Raw genomic sequence first — 23,602 nt, 5'->3', positions numbered from 1 at the left:
TTTCATTTGATTTTCGACTTTATAAACACGGCTAGCCCACCGAATTTTATTAGGGGAAAAGCCCGTTCCCAAGTTGCCGTTGCCATTAGATTATGACTGATGGCTCGCCTGTTTAAGATAGTTCTAATAATATTTTTTTAGTGGCTGACCGACGGATCCTCGAAGCAGCAGATTGAGCGAAGAGTGAAATAACGATGCAGCAAAGGGAAATTAGAAGCATCTCAGGAAAGCAGAAACCAAATGGAAACTGGGTGCTACGTATATTTCTGACTGCTCTTCAACTGTCTGTGTGCCCCTCATTTACGTATAAATGAGCACAAGACCACCTTCTTATTCATCAACATCAAATCAGTTATCTCGAAAGCTTTCTCTTTGTTTCACAGAGCACAGAACCAACTCCTGATTCATCAAAATATCAAATTAGTTCTCTCTAAAGCTCCCCTTTAATTTACGGTTTGAAACCTTCTCTTGTTCTAGTTTGTGAGTAAATTGCGAGAGACCAAAAATGAGTGTGGAGATTTTGGATGGTGCCACCATTGTCAACTTTCTGGAGGACGAGGAAGCATTCAACGCGCAAATATGTGACCGCTTCGCCCACCTTGATTCAGACCATGATGGCCGGCTTTCCTACGGGGAAATGTTGAAGGAGCTGCAGTGTTTGAGGTTATTGGAAACCCACTTCGGCGTCGATGTGGAAACAGACCCGGATGAGCTTGCTCTCGTCTATGGTTCTCTTTTTGTCCAATTCGATCATGACTTGAATGGGACAGTGGACTTGGAAGAGTTCAAGTCAGAGACCAAGCAAATGATGCTAGCCATGGCCAGTGGTATGGGTTTCTTGCCAGTTCAGATGGTCCTGGAAGAAGACAGTTTCCTGAAGAAGGCTGTGGAGTGGGAATCTGCTAAACTGGTTGCCTGATTAATTCCACGTCCATTACCCTATACTATACTTTACTCATTAATTGTCTTTGTTATTTCTTTCTTCTGCGAATGCATTCCAAGTTTAGCTGGATGCAGCAAAGAAAATAAATGAAATGCTCTGTTATTGGTGCAATTTGGTGTCTTAAAACTTGGTTCTCTCCTGATGCAATTTGGTCATGACCATCCAGCCATAGTTAGTATAACAAAAGGCTGACGAATATCTTTCCTCTTTCAAAAGGGATTCATCAACTAATAGATACATGGGCACAAGGATTGAGCTGGATGCATCTCAGTCATCGTTCAAAATTTAGCTTCAAGGAAATGGAATTGGTAGAGCAGAGTTGCATCAGAAAGGTAAAAGAATTTGCGTGTCAGGTCCAGGGGAACAGATGAAAATTAAAGAAATAACTGTCCTAATATAAAGTCTAGTTAAATAAAAACTTCGAGTTGAATCTGCGGTGCGATTGAACTTGATTTTGCTCTCTAAACACCTGATTCCATCATGATTTGTTTAGCATGCGTATGAAACAAACTTCCCGCATTGAAAAGAGGGAAGCACTTAAAATCCTATATATGCAGGAACGCGACTTGAACAAAGAACCTGGATGCTTAAAAACAACACACTTGCGGGCTTGTAGCTCCTGATATTTTCAGTCTCGTGTGAAGATGTGGATAATGATTACTGAAAAATCTTTGTATTTGTTTTTGGGTTGATCAGTTATTATATTAAGATTATTTAAAAAAAAATATTTTTTGTTCATCTAAATAGATTGCCCATTACAATAAGCCTACTCAAAAAAAATCTTTATATTTCTCTACTTAGATAGGGCATTCATTACAATAAGAATACTTTCAAAAGACCTTTGAGTTTTTTTTTTGGTGGGTCACCCATGACAAATTGACCATTTTAGAATCTTTAAATTCTATCAATAGATAGGTTGTCTAGTACTACCATATCATTTCTAAAATCTTTTATAAAGATCATATTTTTTTTTAGAAACTCTATCTTTTTTTTTTCTTTCGAGTACACTTTCTAACCCTCATTTTTCAGATAGTGTGCTTTTTATTTCTATCTATATTTTCTCTGAGTACGCTTTTAAGATCTCATTGCTAACATTTTTCAGAAGGATTGACTATGTTTTAATATGGTGAGTCCATAATCTTGTTCCTTTTCTTCTTCTTTACAAAACTTATTGTCTAAAGTCTCTCATGAGACTTTCGTTCTAAACATTGTAAAAAGAAGGGCAATTGTCATAACTTATTTTTGGGTTATTCCCTAAATTCACCTTTTTACTTTCCATAATAAAGTTAAAAAAAGAAAATAAAAAAAAGCAAGAAAACAAGCGACTTGGAAAAGTATGCTGAAGAGGATTTCAAATATATAGGAAGATGAAGTTACGACTTTGGAAGCCTAATTGTACCCTATTTTATCTAAAAATAAAAAGACAATGCAAATTCAAGATCAAATTAAATGGTTATTGGATTAATCTACTTAAAAATTAAACCAGGGGATTTAATTAGAATTTTGATAGGCCAATTTGATTTCATCATGGATCAAATTGAGAATTTAATTATGTTTAAGAATTATTTTGGGATCAATTAAAGGATTTAAGTAGGTACAAAGATTTAATTATACTTTAAATAAGTCAACTTAATTTTATTAGGGGTTTAATTGGTGAAATCTAAGTTTAGAAGCCTAATTTGAGCTTAAATGAGAGAATTAGAATTTTAGAAGACCAATTTTAATTTTTATAAAATCAATTGGTTCAAATTAAGGGTAAAATTAGAAAATCAAAGCTTTAAGGTCACTTAAGGGTTAAATTGAAGAGATTCGCAACTAAGAACAATTTTGCAAAAAACATCGAACTATGGGGTAATTGAAGAAAATCAGAGGTGAAATTGAAGAAAATTAAAATTTTAATGGTCACTTGATGGTCAAATTATATAAATCCAAGACCAAGGACCAAATTGAAAAGGGCGCTAAAATTCAGGATTGATATTGAAATTTGGCAGGGGCAAATTGCATTAAATCGAAAGTTTAGAGTCAATTAGGGGTAAAATTGAAAGAAATCAAAAGCTGAAGGACCAAATTGAACTTTAAAAAAAAACCCTAATTTAAGGTCCAAAACAAAGTTGTTTATGAAAAGTAAAAAGGAAAGGCAACTAGATGATGCATCATCTAGTTACTATTCATTGTCTTCTTCTTTTGACTATAAAAAATTGCCTAGGTGACTATTTTTCAGTGGCATTTAATATTTTATCTCTCAACCAAACTGGACAAACCATACACCACCATGATGAGCTGACATTACACTTCACCCCAAAGTAGATCTCACAAGCTAATCGTCCTTACAGCCACTATAATATAGCCTCAAATTGGTCAACTTGACTAACTTTTAGCAACCAACCTTTTCAAATCATGATTGCAACTTTGAACCAATGTTTAAGATCCTTTTGTGTCGAATCAAGGGCCAAGATTTAGCATTAGTACAGACAAGATGTTCATCTTTTATCCTTTATAAATAGAGGTGTATTCCATGCTCCAAGCATCAAGAAATTAGAGCCCAAATTTGGTGAAAATCAGTTTTTCTTACCAGATCTTTTCTTCTTCTCCACCAACCATCTTCTTCCTCATCATTTGCAACATCTTCGCTATCAGCAATGCTGCCAACAACACGTCAGCCTTCCTAGCAAATAAGGCAACCATTTGCAAGCGAAACATTGGTTCTGCATACAAAAATCAACCACTTCACATGGTCACTAGGTTGGGCTAATGGTCATGTGAAGATGGGCGAGACCTATTCCAACCCAACCTATGATGGCTTGGTCGGGTCTAGCCTAAAAAAAAAAAAAGAATAAAGGCTAGGTCTATTGCGTTGCCTGGCGGCCCAACCCGGCTAGGTTCGGCCTTGATGGCTAGGTAGGGGCCAGTCTAATATATATATATATATATATATATATATATATATATATATATATATAAAAAAAAATAATATAAAAAAAAACCAAAAAAAATCCATAAAAAAATCAAAAGCCTTATAAAAAAATTTGTGATTTTCTCACATGTTTTTCAATCAATTTTGCTTCATATTAGGCTATATAATTACACTATATGATACATATTCGTTATTAAAATACCCGGTTTCTTCTGAAATATTTGAAAAAAAAATTCAAAAATTCAAAAAAAAAATCAAAATTTTTAAATCAATTTCTTTTTTTAAAAAAAAAAAATTTTGTTTTCATGCATATAGCCAAATCCTCAAAGTTTTTTAAGCATGTTTTCATAAAAAACAAAAAAATATATTTTTCTCATGTTTTAAAATGCAAAATAGATATCATAACTAGTTTATGATTATCTGCTAGGGTTTGAATAAAATATAAAAAACCTTTCACCAATTATTTTTTTCATTTTATATTTATGGTTTAGATATAAACTTAAATATTTGAGGGCATAAAACTACAAAGTACAGTATACCCTCATGTATTAAAGATAAAAATTCAATATAAATATAATACTAAAATTTAGACTTTAGAACGGTTAGAATTCAACCTCATAAAGTATAGATTTCCTCACGAAGAAAGATCTATCTTAAACCTTAGACGATTCCAACAAATAGAAACTTAACTTAAAATAACAATCAAATAACAATGTAGCTTATTTTAGATAGGGTGCACTGGGAATAATACGTTTTTTCATTGTATAACCAGTCTCTTACCTAAACTCTCATAGATCATAGGTTTCCTTAGCAACCATTATATTAAGCAGTGATTCCTAAATCTTAATTATAATTTTATGATTAAATTCAAAATTTTTTTTTTTTTAACAATACCTCTCAAGAGGCACTTAAAACGTGTCATTTGACATCACCCATGACATAATCCATTAAACATGAAATGGAAATAAATAAGTAAAGAATATTGCAAGCATAGTTCTAAAAGTCCATCTTTGAAAAATAGAAAAAAAAATGAAACAAATTCAGTTAGAACCATAATTAAGTTTGTTTAAATCTCTACGACAATTATATGCTCATTTTTTTATGTTTGACAAACAACACATGTAGAATAGGTGAAATCAAACCTATAGTACAGTATTTGCTGTATTGTGGGAAAAAATAAATAAAAAAAAGAACATGGTCTGTCTCGGAAGGAGAAGGGACATTGACCGCTGTCGGTGCTTTCGTTTGATTTTCGACTTTATAAACACGGCTAGCCCACCGAATTTTATTAGGGGAAAAGCCCGTTCCCAAGTTGCCGTTGCCATTAGATTATGACTGATGGCTCGCCTGTTTAAGATAGTTCTAATAATAATTTTATAGTGGCTGACCGACGGATCCTCGAAGCAGCAGATTGTGCAAAGAGTGAAATAACGATGCTGCAAAGGTTAATTAGAAGCATTTCAGGAAAGCAGAAACCAAATGGAAACTGGGTGCTGACTATATTTCTGACTACTCGTCGACTGTCTGTGTGCCCCTCATTTACGTATAAATGAGCACAAGACCACCTTCTTATTCATCAACATCAAATCAGTTATCTCGAAAGCTTCTCTTTGTTTCACAGAGCACAGAACCAACTCCTGATTCATCAAAATATCAAATTAGTTCTCTCTAAAGCTTCCCTTTAATTTACGGTTTCAAACCTTCTCTTGTTCTAGTCTGTGAGTAAATTGCGAGAGACCAAAAATGAGTGTGGAGATTTTGGATGGTGCCACCATTGTCAACTTTCTGGAGGACGAGGAAGCATTCAACGCGCAAATATGTGACCGCTTCGCCCACCTTGATTCAGACCATGACGGCCGGCTTTCCTACGGGGAAATGTTGAAGGAGCTGCAGTGTTTGAGGTTATTGGAAACCCACTTCGGCGTAGATGTGGAAACAGACCCGGATGAGCTTGCTCTCGTCTATGGTTCTCTTTTTGTCCAATTTGATCATGACTTGAATGGGACAGTGGACTTGGAAGAGTTCAAGTCAGAGACCAAGCAAATGATGCTAGCCATGGCCAGTGGTATGGGTTTCTTGCCTGTTCAGATGGTCCTGGAAGAAGACAGTTTCCTGAAGAAGGCTGTGGAGTGGGAATCTGCTAAACTGGTTGCCTGATTAATTCCACATCCATTACCCTACACTATACTTGACTCATTAATTGTCTTTGTTATTTCTTTCTTCTGCGAATGCATTCCAAGTTTAGCTGGATGCAGCAAAGAAAATAAATGAAATGCTCTGTTATTGGTGCAATTTGGTATCTTAAAACTTGGTTCTCTCCTGATGCAATTTGGTCATGACCGGATCCAGCCATGGTTAGTATAACAAAAGGCTGACGAATATCTTTCCTCTTTCGAGAGGGCTTCATCAACTAATAGATACATGGGCACAAGGATTGAGCTGGATGCATCTCAGTCATCGTTCAAAATTTAGCTTCAAGGGAATGGAATTGGTAGAACAGAGTTGCATCAGAATGGTAAAAGAATTTGCGTGTCCTAATATGAAGTCTAGTTAAATACAAACTTCGAGTCGAATCTGCGGTGCGATTCAACTTGATTTTGCGCTCTAAACACCTGATTCCATCATGATTTGTTTAGCATGCGTATGAAACAAACTTCCCGCATTGGATCACAAAAACAATGACATCTCAGGAGATGGAATGAAGGAGAGAATGCTTTCGCCAAACAGCTCAAACAGGGATGCCAGAAGATGCCCAGTATTCAAGTCATCGTTCCAAACCTGGTTGAGATGCCCACTATCACCCTTGCATTTTCAATTTCTGCAGCCGGAGCCGGAGATGGTGTAGACGGTCCCCTTTTTGAATCACCTGAAGGAGCCGGAGCTATTGGTTCCCGTAGCATGTGCAATGGTGAGGATTTTGTTGGCACTACATTGGCTGGACCATCAGTTATCGATGATCTAAATCTCATTTCCACACCACAGATACTTTGACATGGACACATCACAAACTTTAGCATTCAGATGGTATAATTGAAGATATGTGCATATATGCATTGACCTGCTGCACAATGAAGATATGTGGTCTTTTAGCCAGTCTCCAAGGGATATAAGCATCATTTCTTTATTAAGTAGACAATAACTCACCAGCAAGGCTCCATAAACTTGCCAAGTTTCATGCCTCTTCATCCCATTCTCTTGCTTCTCAAGAAGTTGGAGATATGGTTTCAGATTTGGGACTACAAGAAGGCGACCCTGGAAAACGAGTAGAAATAGAATGCAGGAATAAGAATATAAATGACTATAATTTCCAAAGAATTTCTTGATGCCATCCCAATAAACCTCCTTGCTTGATTTAGCAGTACAGAACCTCAACTTCTATTTAGTTGGGAGTGCAAAGAAGAAACAAGAGAAAAAGCATGTCCTTTCGATTTAAACGCCTTGTTTCCTAAGAACTGCAAATACAACAAGGCACTAAACAACAGTACTGATCAGCTTCATGAGGTATATGAAGGATCCCCTTCCAATAATAATAGTAAATTAGCTTTAAATTAGCTTCTTCCAATGATAATAGTAAATTTAAATTGGTGTCTATCCCATCAAAAGATTAGCTCTGATGGAAGGCAAAACTGAGGAGGAAGGAATTCCTAAAACAATGAATAAATAATTGTCTCCGTTGACTATATAGATATTCAAATTTTAACCCACAGCATAAAAACAAATTTCATATCAGAAACAGATATCATCGAGGAAAAATGACTGCTGCTATTATTAAATTTTGTGATATTACTGGCCTAAAATGTTGTAGGGAATTTACCAAGGAGACCGTGCATAAGTAAAATTCTAAGATAAATCATTGATTTTGTGATCTTTTTTCTTTTCCTTCTGTTTTGGATAATAACTTCAGGAGAGACGTAAGAGAGAAGAAACCAAGTCAAAGGTTGATATTTACTAACTTTCCAAAATCCAGAGATAAATACAAGACTACGTGATACTCATATCTACATAATACATAATCCAATTTAATATCTTTAGTCTTTTAATTTTAACAAATAAATCAAGTCCTCATTAATATTAATATAAACATAACCTTATTCATATATTTAGCTTCCATAATCCAAAAAAAAATCATAATATTTTTAAATGTCGATATCAAAATATTATTAGAGCATTTCCAACTAGAGAGCTAAATAAAGAGCTAAATTTAAAAAAGCATCTTTTTAACTTTTATTTATTCTTTTAAGAATTCCAACATCGCAGGTAAATGATGGCTAAAATAGCTATTCAATATGTGTAAATCCATTTCTACATATTTATGTAGAAATGGCCAAATAAAATTACCGTTGCCAACAGCTATTTTTATCGTCGTTGACCAACAATTTTTTTTTTCAAAAACAAATGGAAAGAAATTTATAAATTTTAAAATCTTGTATTGTGCCTCACTCTTCTCTCAAATTTAGAAAAACAAGAATATATGCTTCTTGCGTTGGTTGTGTTAATTAGCTGAAATTAAAAAGTGCATGCTTATTTAAAAGTTTTTTTCTATTTTCTCTTTTATATCTGTTGATTTTTTAGACCTTTTGTTGTTAATTTGATATTTGTGATGATTTTTATTTCTTTGTTATTTTATGTCTTTGTTATTGGTTAAGGAAAATTTTTTATTTATGTTGTTATCTTTGACAAAATTGAGAGGAAGTAATAATGATAGCTGATATTGATAAAAATATAAAGTGACAAATTTAAAATTTATTTTTTATTATCTATTTTAATTTGAGGTTAATTATATTTTATCTTGTTGAAAATGCAATTAAACCAGTAGTGCATGATTACTTTATAGAGAATGGAGGAAAGTTGAATAATTGTTCCCAAATAAGCATCTCAAATAGATGGCAAGAAATAAATAGAGAAGTTGGTAAATTTGTTGGATTTGTTACTCAAATTGAAAATCGTCAGCAAAGTGGAATGATAGAAGAATCAAGGGTAATTTTAATATTCATTTTCATGTTAAATTGCTTAGCACATATTTTAATAGTATTTAATTTTTCTAAGTTTTTACCATATTAATGATGCTCGACAAATATATGCTTCTTGTGTTGGCAAACGATTTCAACTAGAACATTGTTGGGTTATCTTAAGAAAAGAACCCAAATAACAATTTGAGCGTGCAAGTCAACATCAAAGTCAAACAAGAAACAAAAAAGTCATGTCAATGCAAGTTCGACTTCATCAGCTTCATCAACCCCCGATTTTGTTAGTTTAGGAGAAGATAGTAAACCGTTGATTTATCAAGATAGACCAATTTGTTAGAAGGCTGCAAATGAACGACTTAAACGTAAACAAGGAAAAGATAAAGTTGGGAGGCAACTGTAACAAATCTCTTACGCAATTCTGAAAAAAATTATGTTAGAGCAACAAGCTATGATGATTCAACAAAGTCATGAGAAACAAGAATTTGACAGGATTGAGAAAGAAGAACAAATTATAAAAATAAATATTTTAATTTGGATCCAATTTCTACAGTGTATTTTCAAAATAAAAAGTTAGAAATTATGTAAAAGAGGGGTTATTAATTTTTAATTAACTAGATTTATTTATTGTTTAATGTAATGTATTTTTAATTAAATATGTAAAAATTTCTTAGTTATTTTAAATATATTATTATAAAAATGGTATCAATTCATAATACTTTTTTGAAGTTCTTCTAACACTTAACAATAATAAGTAGGATTAATTAACTTAAAAGATAACAACCATAATAATAATATAAAAAAAAAAAACATAAAAAAATCTGAGATGTCGTCCTTGATCTTTATATATGCCCCACTGATAGGTCGACAGGTTCCGCAGTTACTGCCTAGTCGACCTGGGATTCATGAACCTTAATCCTCCCCTCCAAGCCAGGAGCTACAAAATCCTTTGCCCAAGCATTAGGATCGCATCTCATTCCTTACTCCTCTCCCTCTACTCAGCATTCGTTCCCTGCCCCATTCAAGCATCATTAGGGGGTGTATATTTGGATCCCTTCATCCCCAGAAAGCTTGGCAGACTTGATAGAATGGATGCAGGCCAATGCCAAGCTCTATAGGAAGTGAGCCCTCAGACTAGAAACTTATGATGACATAAGAAGTTCAAATCTAATGATTCTACTCGTTACTATATTGATAAATGTTCAACCAAATCTTCTTGTAGTTGAGAGCCAGTTACTCCATCCCTGATTCGATTATGAGTTTGAAGAAAATCATGTAGTTCTAGTATTTCACCATGTGACACTGATATAAAAGAATTGACTTCACGTTCATGGTCAAATCCAAGGTTCATTGCTTCTTCATCCTCAATAATCATTTTATGCATTATTATGCAAGCTTTCATAATATTTGCAAGCGTTTCTTCATCCTAGTATCGAACAATTCTACATTCAATTGCAAAACGAGATTGGAGTACCCCAAATGCCCGTTCCACATCCTTTCTTACAGACTCTTGCTTACTTGTAAAATATTTTCTCTTTGCTCCTAATGGCCTTGGGATTGTCTTAACAAAGGTTGACCTATTAGGATAAATCCCATCTGCTAAATAATATCTCATTGTATATTCATGCCCATTAATTGTATAATTGATAGGAGCAGTACAACCTTCAGCAAGTGCAGCGAAGACAGGTGACCGATCAAGAACATTAATATCATTTAATGATTTAGGCATTCCAAAAAAGGCATGCATATCCAAAGTTCTTATGAAGCCACTGCCTTTAGAATTATAGTTGGTTCACGACAATGACTAGTATACATCCCATGCCATGCAATTGGGCATTTCTTCCATTTTTAGGGCATACAATCAATGATCCCTAACATCCATGGAAATCCACGTTGCTCTCCAATTGATAATAATCGACAAATATTGGCCTCGTTTGGTGCCCTTAGATACCAATCACCAAAAACTTCTATGATTACTTTGACGAAAGCTCTAAGACTTTTTATCGCAATGCTTTCTCCAATTTGAAGATATTCATCAGTAAGATCTGCATGAATACCATATGTAAGTATTCTGTGAGATGCAGTTACCTTTTTAAGGCAAGATAATCCAAGAACACCAAGAGCATATGTCCTTTATTTGAAATATGGATTATGAGCTTCCACTACATTTGCGATCCGAAGAAAAAGACAACGACTCATCCTAAATCTTCTTTAAAATTGACTTTTAGTGAATTTAAGATTTTCAGCAAAATAATCATTATATAACCTTAATTTACCTTCCTTTCTATTATGATTGACAATATTGTGACAAAGAATAGAGCCATAAGATACCATTTTGTTCTCCGCCCTTGATTATTCAATTCTTCTTCAATAACCACAACGTGGTAGCAACTTGAAAAGCAACACAGGAGTGTCATCATCAAAATCAAAAGCATCATAAAAATTAAAATTAGAATGATTCATGATGAATTTTAATGAATATAATAAAGATTGGAGAGAAAAAAAATAATGAAAAAAAATGTTAAGGTATATAAGAATATTTATAGATGGATTATTTTTTCAAATTTTAAAATCTTAGAATGTTGATAGTTATTTTTTAAAATTTTGAAATTTTAAAATTTAAAATATTGGCCGATCATTTTTCAAAGTTTGAATTTTTAAAAAAAAAATTAAATCAGAATGTAAAATATTGGCGTTTTTTTCAAAGTTTGAATTTGAATTTACTTTTAAAAAATTAATTTTTTAACAGTAACATATAAAACTAAAAATTAAAAATATTCATATAAATAAATTTTAAATTATATCTTTTAACTTTCATATTACTTCATTAATTTTATATTACTTTTATAAATTACTCATATTAATTATATAATTAATAACATCATAATTATATTATATAAAAAATATCTAAATTAGTTATATAATTATATAAAAATTAATTTAACATGAAATATATTAAAATATAATTGGCTTTTCTAAATATTTTTTCAATGGAATGCATATAATCAAAAAAAACTATATTTATATTATTTAAAAAATCATTTATCAATTTGGCTCCTTAATTTAACATTTTGCATTGGAAGATACTCTTAGTCTCCAAGTCCCAAGAGGCTAATCAAATTTTTCATTAATTCTAATATCTAACATAACCTTGTTGATATTTTTAGCTTCTATAACCGAAAAAATATCATAACATCATGTAATGTCAATATCAATATATCTATGGTTGATATCATTAGCTTTTAATTTCTGGTAGGCTAATCAAATTCTTATTAATTTCAATATCAGCATAACTTTGTTGATATTTTAGCTTCTATAATCTAGAAGAATATCATAATATATTCACATGTTAATATCATTAGCCTCCAATTCTTGATAGATAATCAAATTCTCATTAATTCCAATATCAATATAACTTTATTGATATTTTTACTTCCATAATCCGGAAAAATATTATAATATCATGTAATGCTGATATCAATATATTCTATGTTGATATCATTAGCCTTTCAAATCTCAGTAGGCTAATTATATTCTACTTAATGTTTTTTTATATATATTCCTTTTTTAAAAAAAAAAAATGACTTGAAACACTTATAACTCAAATATATCCTTATATGAATTTTCTTTCCTCATTTCTTATTATTAGAAAAATAAGTTGAGGAGAAATCCTACCTTTATGGCTTATTGATGGTGAAACTCCCGCACCCTAGGATCTGACTAAAACAATATCTCATGTAATAAACTATATATCACATTATCACCTTTTCTGTCGACTCTTAACCCATATAATATTCTACCCAATCATTCGAATATAATTATTATATTTTGATGTTAAATATACAAATATCATTTATTTTCTTGGTACAAATAGGCTGGCACCAACATTAATGAAAAAAGAGCAATTAATTTTCTTAATTACTTGAATTTATTTATGCTTGATAACATAATTTAATGTAAATGAAACAATTCAAGCAAGAATTCTTCAAATCTCTTATTTTATCTATGAAACAATTATGTTTAACCACTCAACATACTCAATTTACATCAATTCATTTAAAAAAGAGAGTTTCTATTGTTTATGGAAATTTTTTCATAAACCGCTGAATTTCCCTCCCATTTTCTTTCATCTAGTGGCCGGCTTATGTTAGAGCTGGCTAGAAATGTTGATGACAACCCGAGTTCCGGGATGCTCAGTGGAAAGCTGTACTGGCAAACAACTTGAGCCGGTAAAACAGCAATCACAGACTTGCATTTCGGAAGAGATTTTCTGACTCAGCAGGTAGACGAGAAAGAGAGTTACAGGTCTAATGAGATATCTGTCCAATTTGATAGATTATCAATTGCATCAAATGACATGGATGGCTTCAAGCGCACGAAGAGGAGGCTTCAGGCCACCATAACCATACCAAGGCGGAAAACAGCACCGAGCTTTCAGTGTTCGGAAGAGCAATTATTCATCACCGTTGAACAGGTGTTCATGATTATTCTTTTTCCCAATCATTCATTACTTTTGAACAGGTAATCAAGAAAACGGTGTTCGAAGGAGATTGAACAATACAAGGAGATGAAAGCGAAACCACCATCAAGTGAAATGCAATGCTTCAACTTAAGCAATGTAGCTCCTAAGTTACGTCGTAATCTTCAACAAATTTCTAATCTGTAGCGGAACACGCTTGCAGTCCATTTCAGAAGGATTTATGACTTCAAATTATTTAGTTGCCTGCAAATGTAATGACATAATATCGTTCCATCGAGATGAAACATCAAGCAACATTCCAAACACTTGCTAAATTTAGAATAACTCGGAAACGAGATACTCATTCTATACCACTTAAACCGAAGAAAGTGAAATAGAGCTTGGATTGAAGGAGAAGATGACTGAAACAATGTGCTGGATTGACTTCAGCAAGCAATCATCTAATAGGAGGTCAATAACAAAAATTTAACATTATCTATAGTCTCATGTTTAAATTTTAAAGTTGCTAATATTAATGATCACTAAAAACTTATCTGATTGTTAACTTTAGGATTCATAAAAATTAATCAATATAAGTATAAATTAACCCGAACACCCCCACATAAATCAAAAAAATAAAATTTGCCTGTGGCAAAGCAAAACGGTAACCTAGTATTTTAGAAAGCAATAACTATACGCTGAAAGCTCATGTCATGAAATACGTATCGTTCCCAAAAAATTGCTTTCCTTTCTAGCTCCCTTGTCGATGCATAACATCGCAGAAGCACAAGCTGACAGCTAACCAAGGCCCTGGAAGAGTAAATACAATCAGAACACTTAGTCACTCTGCTTGTTAGCAATCCCCATTCAGACATCATCTGAACCAAAAAAAGAAAAAAAAGCCAACCTAAATAGAGCAGGGAGTGTTTGGAGTGCCGGAACCGTTAAGGTTAAAATTATTTTTTATTTAAAAAAAAACATAAATGATTTTTTAAAAAAAAAAATAATTCTAGAATTTCAAAACTATCCAAAAACATTAAAAAAAAATAATTTTAAACAAACAAAAATTCAAAGTTTTAGAAAATACGATCTGAACTGCGTTCGTCAATTAGTATAATTGCACAATCACATTTTGCGCCCGTTATCCAATACCAAATCAAACCCAGGGCAGCATACCTCTGCATTCAAAAGCCATTAAAAACATCCAACACCATGGAAGCCTTGACCAAACACAGAATCAGCACTGGATATCCAGACTAGCATCATCATCAACAAAAGCAGCAGAATATAGGAGGAGGGCACGTGAGAGATACTATGAGTGATACAAATAGCCATTACATAAAAAATATAACAAGTTAACATCTCAGATTCAGGTTTATAATGCACATACCTTGTTCTAGCATTCTTATCATCACTCAGTTGTCACTCATTTTAGCACTAAATATAAAAAAGCAAGAAAAGATCTAGATCTTGTCGATATCTTCATCCTCAAACTCAATGTAATCATCACCAGCACCATCATCTTCCTCATCAAGACCTCCAGCAATACCTTCATTGAGACGCGTATTCTCAGGAAGCTCACCATACGCCTTCAGAAGCCTAGCTTCATCAGGCATATACTTCAATATAACGTCAGCCTTGTCATCCTGATAGTCACGGAGGCCAACGAGAATGATATCACCAGCAGCAATCCAGACCTTCTTGTGCATCTTTCCTCGAATATGGCAAAGACGCTTGGTCCCATCAATACACATGGCTTCGCAACGACCATTCCCGAGCATGCGAAGCACTTGGGCATACTCCTGCCCATCTTCCTTGAAAATAAGCTCACGCTTCTCATCATCGGCTTCGTTCTTTCCTCTCTTCCTATTCTTTCCTCCCTTTCCCTTGTTCTTCGGCATGGTTTCTGTTTCTATTTCCCACACACACCAATAACAAATACCCAATCAGTTATCTAATGATTTCCAATTTTTCTATTACTTTTTTTCCTAAATTAATTCGAACACAGTAACATAGGACCAACGAAACATAGGAACATAGTAATTAGAAAAAATACATTAAAACAAAAACATGGAAAAATCAGATCGGGGAAAATAAGAAAAAAATAAAAATCTGAAAATAAAGAACAAAAAACCAAATTCAAGAACTTAAATTAAGGGCAGGGGGGGACAGCGGAAAATCGCTTGTGCAAGTTGAATAAGATCAGAAAATTGAAAAAAAAAAAAAAAAAAAAAAAAAAGAAAGAGGAAAGAAGAGAAGAGAAGTAACCTGCGCTGGGGTGCTAAGGTGAAGACGATCGAAGAAGCTTGAGAGAGAGAGAAAAGAAAACAATTAGTGGATTGATTCTCTCTTTGTTTATTATGTACCAATTTGATGTCGGTTCGATTAAACTTGGAAGCGGTTTATGCTCGGAGGCCCAACTTGAGCCATCTTGATCAGGCCCATTTAATTGTCCTGAGCTCAATGTAAATTCGGTTTGGTTATTGAAGCCCAAATTGTGTTGTGTTGGACTTTGTAATTTAAAGTTCGTTTTTAGCTCAACAAAACATAATATAGGAATGTAATCTATTTATCTATTAACTAAGTCAGGTTGCAACTAGCAACTTGGATTTTTTTGTGAATGATGATATCATAACACTTTATTAGTCACAAATATCAAGATAAAACATTCTCTTATTAAAACATGAAAAATTTTCTTTTTTTTTTTTTTCAATCTGTATAAGTTGATTATAAATTTTATTGGAAATTCGATAGTTTTCTTTTTCTAAAGATCTGATATTAGTATTTAACCACTTATCTTTCCAGTATAGTATCAGACTAACACTACATTCTAGTGAAAGGCTCTCATATCTTATATCATCCTATAATGATCATATACTTTTCACATTTAAACATAACCACTCTCTAAGAGCATCTCCAATGAAAAATGCTATATTAAAGAGTCAAATTAAGAAAATAGCTTTTTGAATATTGTAAATATAGCTTTTTTAATTATATATATTTCAATGGTAAAAAGCTATTTAAAAAAATCAATTATATTTTAATATATTTCAAGTTAAATTAATTTTAATATAATTATATAACTAATTTAGATATTTTATATATAATATAATTATGATGTTATTAATTATATAATTAATATGAGTAATTTGCAAAAGTAATATAAAATTAATGAAGTAATATGAAAGTTAAAAGATATAATTTTAAATTTTTTAAATTTTTAAATGAATATTTTAAATTTTAAGTTTTATATGTTATTGTTAAAATTTTAATTTTTTAAAAGTAAATTCAAATTCAAACTTTGAAAAAAAAAACCACTAACATTTTAAGTTTTGATTTTCAATTTTTTTTAAAAAAAAATCAAGCTTTGAAAAAATGACCACTAACATTTTAAATTTTAAAATTTCAAATTTTAAAAAAATAACGGCCAACATTTTAAATTTTAAATTTTTAAATTTTGAAAAAATTACCGCCAACATACTAAGATTTTACAATTTGAAAAAATAATCCACCTATAAATATTCTCATATATCTTAATATTTTTTTTCTCATCATTTTCTTCTCTCCAATCTTTGTTATATTTCATTAAAATTCATCATGAATCATTCTAATTTTAATTTTTATGATGCTTTTGATTTTGATGATGACACTCCTGTGTTCGCTTTTCAAGTTATTACCAATGTGGTTACTGAAGAAGAGTCGAATAATCAAGGGCAGAGAACAAGCTATCATGACTATATTCTTAGTCATAATATTGTCAATCGTAATAGAAAGGAAGGTAAGTTAAGGTTATATAATGATTATTTTGCTGAAAATCGTAAATTCACTAAAAGTTAATTTCGAAGAAGATTTAGGATGAGTCGTTATCTTTTTTTTCTTCAGATTGTAAATGCAATGGAAGCTCATAATCCATATTTCAAACAAATGACATATACTTTTGGTGTTCTTGGTTTATCTTGCCTTCAAAAGGTAACTACAGCTCACAGAATACTTGTATATGGTATTCCTACAGATCTTACTAATGAATATCTTTGAATTGGAGAAACCACTGTTGTAACACCCCATCTCATTAGCAAGATATTGTTCGCTTTGGGCCTTCCAGTCCACCCAAATCCAGGGCTTCCACCCAGGTCCCCCTCACGGTTTTGTTCTTGGCAGCCACGCATGACCCCAAAACACATCTTACTAGTCAAGGTGAGCATGCACTTATAAGGTCCTGGCTCTGGACGCTCGCTTCCGATACGGGATCTTACAATCCCCCCACCTTAAGACGAGCCGTCCTCGGCTCTGATACCAAATGTAACACCCCACCTCACTAGCAAGATATTGTCCGCTTTGGGCCTCCCAGTCCACCCAAATCCAGGGCTTCCACCCAGGTCCCCCTCGCGGTTTTGTTCTTGGCAGCCACGTATGACCCCAAAACGAGTCTTACTAGTCAAGGTGAGCATGCACTTATAAGGCCTTGGCTCTAGACGTTCACTTCCGATGTGGGATCTTACAACTACAATAGAAAGTCTTAGAGCTTTCGTCAAAGCAATCGTAGAAGTTTTTGGTGATTGGTATCTAAGGGCACCAAACGAGGCCGATATTTTTTTATTATTATCAATTAGAGAGCAGGGTGGATTTCCAGGAATGTTAGGAAGCATTGACTGTATGCATTAAAAATGAGAGAAATGCCCAATTGCATGGCATGGGATGTATACTGGTCATTGTCATGAACCAATTATAATTCTAAAGGCGGTGGCTTTACAAGATCTTTGGATATGGCATGCCTTTTTTTGGAATGCTTGGATCATTAAATGATATTAATGTTCTTGATCGGTCACCTCTCTTCGCTGCACTTACTGAAGGTCGTACTGTTCCTGTCAATTATATAATTAATGGGCATGAATATACAATGGGATATTATTTAGTAGATGGGATTTATCTTAATTGGTCAACCTTTGTTAAGACAATCCCAAAACCATTAGGAGCACATAGAAAATATTTTGCAAGCAAGCAAGAATCTGCAAGAAAGGATGTGGAGCGGACATTTGTGGTGCTCCAATCTCATTTTGCAATTATACGTGGACCTGTTCGATACTGGGATGAAGAAACGCTTGCATATATTATGAAAGCTTGCATAATAATGCATAATATGATTATTGAGGATGAAGGAGCAATGAACCTTTGATTTGACCATGAACATTAAGCCAATTCCTTTATATCAGTGTCACATGGTGAAATACCAAAACTACATGATTTTCTTCAAACTCATAATTGAATTAGGGATAGAGCAACTAGCTCTCAACTACAAGAAGATTTGATTGAACATTTGTGGAAACAATATGGCAACAAGTAGAATCTTTAGATTTGAACTTCTTATATTATCATAATTTTCACGTTTTTTATGTTTTTTTTTCATTATGGTTGTTAACTTTTAAGTTAATTAATCCTACTTATTATTGTTAAGTGTTAGAGGAACTTCAAAAAAGTATTATAAATTGATATCAATTTCAAAACAATATATTTAAAATAACCAAGAATTTTCTACATATTTAATTAAAAATACATTACATTACAATAAATCAATCCAAGTTAATTAAAATTTAAAACTTCTCTTTTGTATAATTTCTAACTTTCTATTTTAAAAATACGCTGCAGAAATTGGATTCAAATTAGAAATATCTATTTTTATAATTTGTTCTTTTTTCTCAATCCTGTCTATTTTTTGTTTCTCTTGACTTTGTTGAATCATCATGGCTTGTTGCTCTAACATAATTTTCATGTCTTGTTTCTTCTGATCCTCAATTTCAACTAGAGTATCCCTAAATTATTGTAAGAGATTTGTTATAGTTACCTTCCCAACTTTATCTTTTCCTTGTCTACGTTTAAGTCATTCCTTTGCAGCCTTCTGACCGATTGGTCTATCTTGATAAATCAATAGTTCACTATTTTCTCCTAAACTAAAAGAATTAGGGATAGATGGAGTTGATGAAGCCGGACTTGTATTGACATGACTTTTTTGTTTCTTCTTTGACCTTTGATGTTGACTTGCATGCTCAAATTACTATTTGGGTTATTTTCTTAAGATAACCCAACAATGTTTTAGTTGAAATCATTTGCCAATGCAAGAAGCATACATTTTCCGAGCATCATTAATCTGGTAAAAAAATAAATAAATTAAATAACATTAAAATATGTGTTAAATAATTTAACATGGAAATGAATATTAAAATTACCCTTGATTCTTCGGTCATTCTACTTTGCTGATGATTTTCAATTTGAGTAACAAATCCAACAAATTTACCGACTTCTCTATTTATTTATTACCATCTACTTGAGATGCTTATTTAGGAACGATTATTCAAATTTCCTCCATTCTCTACAAAGTAAGCATGTACGCGAGCTTAGAATTGTTTTGTTTGTTGTTCAACTCCTATAATTGGATCCTTGCTTGTATTTAACCATGCAGAGACAAGTAAACAATCTTTTTATGGTGAAAAGTTTTTACTTCTTTGTGATTTTTTTATTGTATTGACATTTAAAATCGAGTATGTTAAGTTATTAATTAATTGATTAGAATCACTTGGTTGAGAGAGAATATCTCCTGACTCGCTTATAAGAAAGTTGGTAAAAGAGCTTGGAAAATTTGAATCCATCTACATTAAAAAAAAAAAAAAACCCTCAAGTTAAAACCTTATAAAATGGTGTAAAGGAAGCTCATATTGAATGTTTAGCAATTTTATAATTTCCATACATGTGAATTAATAATAAGAATTGCCTTCTACTTGTTCTAACATTAATCTAATCATACAATTAATCTAATCACTTGGTTTATTTGCATTTTTAACAAGAAAAATATAATTGACATAAAATTAAAATAGACAATAAAAAATAAATTTAAGATATGTCACTCCATGTTTTTATCAATATCAGTTACCATCATTACTTTCTTTTAATTCTATCAAAGATAACAATATAAATAAAAATTGTCTTCCTTAACCCATATCAAAAACATAAAATAACAAAGAAATAAATATCATTACAAATAGCAAATAAAAATCAAGAGATGCAAAAAAATAATAAAAATAGAAAAAGTCTTTAAGCAAACATACCTTTTGATTTCAGCTAATTAACACAATCGATGTTATTAATTAACCAGAAAACAATTAATTCTTGTTTTCTAAATCAGAGAGAAGGGTGAAATTTGCAGGTAAGTTTTTTTTTTCCTCTGTTTTGCTTAAATGTTGTCTTTTTCCTTATGTTGGTTCTGCTTTAAAATGAAAAACATTAACGTTGGCCAACAGATACAAAATGAAGACGTTGGCCAATAGATATAAATCAACGTAGAAAAAAACGGTTGCCAACGTCTTCATTTGCCTTTTGCTACAGAAAAAAATAGAAATAGCTTTTATCATATTCAACATCTATTTTCGCTTTCATTATGGCTACCTGGTTAGAGTGGACAGAAACAAATAAAAAAACTAAAAGTACAAGATTTTCCTTTTGGCTCTTCTTTTACCTTCTCGGTTGGAGATGCTCTAAAGGATATACTTAGTTTTTCTAGTGCAATAGAACCACCCTTCATTGATTTGTCTCCTCTGCCTCTTAAATATATTTTTTTTAAGTATGAGTATCAACATGGATTCGCTCCTCTTTGACCTTTAGAAATTTCCCTAGCGTCCACATGGATCACCGTTTTTAAGATCCCCTCGACCTTTTAAAATATTTTCTAAATATAGGCTTACCTTTCCTGAGTTTTAACTAGCCACTTTGAAATTTAAACAGGTTTCATGTTTTTAAAACCTAAATGATGTGGAAGATTAATCTTTTTAATTTGTTAGATTTCAAAATATGTTTGCTTTGAAGCTTGATCTAAGTATTGTTGCATTCATTTTCTGCTTTTTGTTGATGTTTTCTTATGTTTGTTGAAGTGTACATGAGTGAGTCAAGGCTACTATATTTAGGTCTTATTGTTAAGTTTTCTGGGTTTAAGAGATGAATATTTGGATTTTAGCTTTGAATGTTCTTGAACATAGATTTGGGTCTATTCAAGTGTTGATGTTTTAGCCTCTTTATTGACTTTTATCAAAGCTATATAACACACATTACCATTTTACACCTTTATTTGATTTTCTTAAAGCTTATCTTGGATCAATCGATCCCTAAAACTTTTGAATGTTTGGTTTAGGGTTTTGTTATTGTTAGGGTTGGCTTGTTCATATTGTAGTTCATTTTAGTTGTTTGATTTATGATTATGTTTTAGTGTTGCAAGTTGCATCTTTTTGTGTTGATGATTTAACAAAATCTAATATGAAATCAAGTTTTTGGTTTTGGTTTTTTTTCTTGGTTTTCTCGGTATTCTTCAGCAATATTCAAGGATTTTTGATATTTTGATCTTTCTTTTTATGATTTTGGGTTCTATTTTCAAGCTTGAGATTTAGGCTAAGGAGCCCAGCATTGAGTCCATCAACTTAAGGTCATGTTTGGCTGGATGAAATTTTTGCAAAGGAAAAAACATCATCGTTTTTGTTCTTAAGGTGTGTTTTTAAAACACAGCCTTGAGGTATTTTCTAAGCCTATTTTTTTTTTTATTGATAAGGGCGTGTTTTGCCAAACACGGCCCACTGATTTTCCAAACATATTTATGTTCTTATTTTTTTGTGTTTTTTTCCAAACAAACCCTAACCAAAATAATTTTCAAAAATTATGAAAAAATTCAAGAACCATTTTAAAATTATTTTTGGATCCCTCACATATTTTCCAACCAATTTATTTAATATTTGGATTGTAAACTTATACTATAAAATGTTGACCTAATATTAAATATACTTGCTTTTCTTCAAAAGTTACAAAACATTAAAAAAAAAATCATATTTTTACAAATAATAAAAATAAAAAATATACAAGACATGATTTATTAAAAATTCAAAAAAATACTTTTTTGATATTTTTTTATGATTTTTTTATTTAATAACCAATTTATTAAAGTAATAAAAACTTGGCCTACATTTTAAAAGCGCCAAAAATTTTATTTTGTTTTCTTTTAATATACGAGATTATGAACTTATACGTAAGACGTATTCCTGATATTGAATAAAAAAACACTTTCTTTTTTACATTAGAATGGTTAAGTTTTAACTAAATAATATAATAACCTCCTTACTGAAGATGATTTTTTTAAAATGTTCGATAGACCAACAGTTAGAAAACACAACAATACATTATTTTATATCAGACAAACAAACAATGCAATTTATCTTAGGTAAGGTGTATTAGGGGTGATACTTTACTTTATATCAAACATATGATGCCTCTATTCAGACATTGAAACTAGTTATGATTCATAGTGATCAAAATACTAAATGACAACTATATTCTTTTTTTACTGATAAGAAACAAAAATTCCTTATTTTTTCCAGCCATCAACAAAAATAACCCACTCCGAGAAAATGATCACCGTAATACTACACATATGCGACAACACCAATCAATGGAAGTATTGTCACATGACATGTCATCACATCTGTAAAATGGCTTATTCTTACTTGCTTTTGTTTTTAATATCCTAACAGTTGTTCTTTTTTTACATTTCATGTATTTTCTATTTTCTAACTTGAGTTCATCCAAACTATTACAATTTGTAAGCAGTTGATGTAGATGATGACATGTTAATAAGTGTTTATTTGTCAAATTTGATGGAGAATATGAAAATATATCTTAGGTATTTGGTAGAGATTGTGGCAGCCTATTCTGGATTGTGGATAGCAATGTTGTTAGGTGGAGATTAGAGAACAATATGGTGTCTTAAGCTCTCAAAAATTGGCCCAAACTTAATTTTTACAGCTTGTTTAAGAAGAATATTGTATTCCTCTGCTTTTAAAAAATTTGCTTGAATCTAGACCTTTTGCAGCTTGTTTGAGAAGAAAATGATGTTGTTATGCTTTTGTAATTTTTGGGGTGTTTTTTAGAATAAAATGGTGTTTTTAAATAATTGTCAGTGGTGGCATTGTTGTACTTGCAGAAGGGAGAGTAACAGCTATTTTTTTTAACAAAAAAAAAAAAACCCTAATTTCAGTGGTATTTTATACTTTAAATGAAAAATAATGGTAAATCTATAAATAAATAGATTATTTTTTTTATTTTTTTTAAGCAGAAAAGTTATAAAAATAATCTAACAAATATTTTTATTAATCAATAAAATAAAGATAAGTCCAAAAAAATTATAGTTGCATCAAATTAGCATGATAATTAAAGAAAATATCATAACTTTCTATTACACCGATGAATCAAGATTAATTTTTTTCAGTTGGATTGAGCTGCTTTTTTTTTTTTTTTTT

The 23,602-nt window shown here is 31.6% G+C and overlaps 3 protein-coding genes and 1 pseudogene across 4 annotated transcripts; 2 read left to right on the top strand and 2 right to left on the bottom strand.

Moving 5' to 3' along the window:
• The first annotated feature begins 330 nt into the window (after window positions 1-330).
• Window positions 331-1,054, top strand: LOC118057670 (uncharacterized). The gene has a single exon (XM_035070308.2). The coding sequence runs from the start codon at window positions 506-508 to the stop codon at window positions 917-919; it is 414 nt and encodes a 137-aa protein (XP_034926199.1). The 5' UTR covers window positions 331-505; the 3' UTR covers window positions 920-1,054.
• A 4,379-nt stretch (window positions 1,055-5,433) lies between these two features.
• LOC118057669 (uncharacterized) lies at window positions 5,434-6,185 on the top strand. The gene has a single exon (XM_035070307.2). The coding sequence runs from the start codon at window positions 5,601-5,603 to the stop codon at window positions 6,012-6,014; it is 414 nt and encodes a 137-aa protein (XP_034926198.1). The 5' UTR covers window positions 5,434-5,600; the 3' UTR covers window positions 6,015-6,185.
• Window positions 6,186-6,616: 431 nt separating this feature from the next.
• LOC140955313 (uncharacterized) lies at window positions 6,617-11,155 on the bottom strand (annotated as a pseudogene).
• Window positions 11,156-14,599: 3,444 nt separating this feature from the next.
• LOC118057674 (eukaryotic translation initiation factor 1A) lies at window positions 14,600-15,658 on the bottom strand. Of its 2 annotated transcripts, none has more exons than XM_035070311.2 (2): window positions 15,549-15,658; window positions 14,600-15,192 (listed from the first exon to the last, which is right to left on the bottom strand). In XM_035070311.2, exon 2 carries the CDS (start codon window positions 15,179-15,181, stop codon window positions 14,744-14,746), a length of 438 nt encoding a protein of 145 aa, XP_034926202.1. In that variant the 5' UTR covers window positions 15,182-15,192; window positions 15,549-15,658; the 3' UTR covers window positions 14,600-14,743. The 2 variants fall into 2 exon arrangements, with proteins under 2 accessions (XP_034926202.1, XP_034926203.1); XM_035070312.2 differs by having other exon boundaries at window positions 14,600-15,186; window positions 15,549-15,655.
• Window positions 15,659-23,602: the final 7,944 nt, after the last annotated feature.

The sequence above is a fragment of the Populus alba genome, chromosome 2 (assembly GCF_005239225.2).
Source record: "Populus alba chromosome 2, ASM523922v2, whole genome shotgun sequence".
NCBI lineage: Eukaryota > Viridiplantae > Streptophyta > Magnoliopsida > Malpighiales > Salicaceae > Populus > Populus alba.
Note: the sequence above shows the minus strand (reverse complement) of the source record. Positions and strands in the feature narration are given on the sequence as shown.

What these genes read in the sequence shown, in the direction of transcription:
- LOC118057674 (XM_035070311.2), bottom strand. Translation starts at nt 15,181, where the DNA reads ATGCCGAAGAACAAGGGAAAGGGAGGAAAGAATAGGAAGAGAGGAAAG.
- LOC118057669 (XM_035070307.2), top strand. Translation starts at nt 5,601, where the DNA reads ATGAGTGTGGAGATTTTGGATGGTGCCACCATTGTCAACTTTCTGGAG.
- LOC118057670 (XM_035070308.2), top strand. Translation starts at nt 506, where the DNA reads ATGAGTGTGGAGATTTTGGATGGTGCCACCATTGTCAACTTTCTGGAG.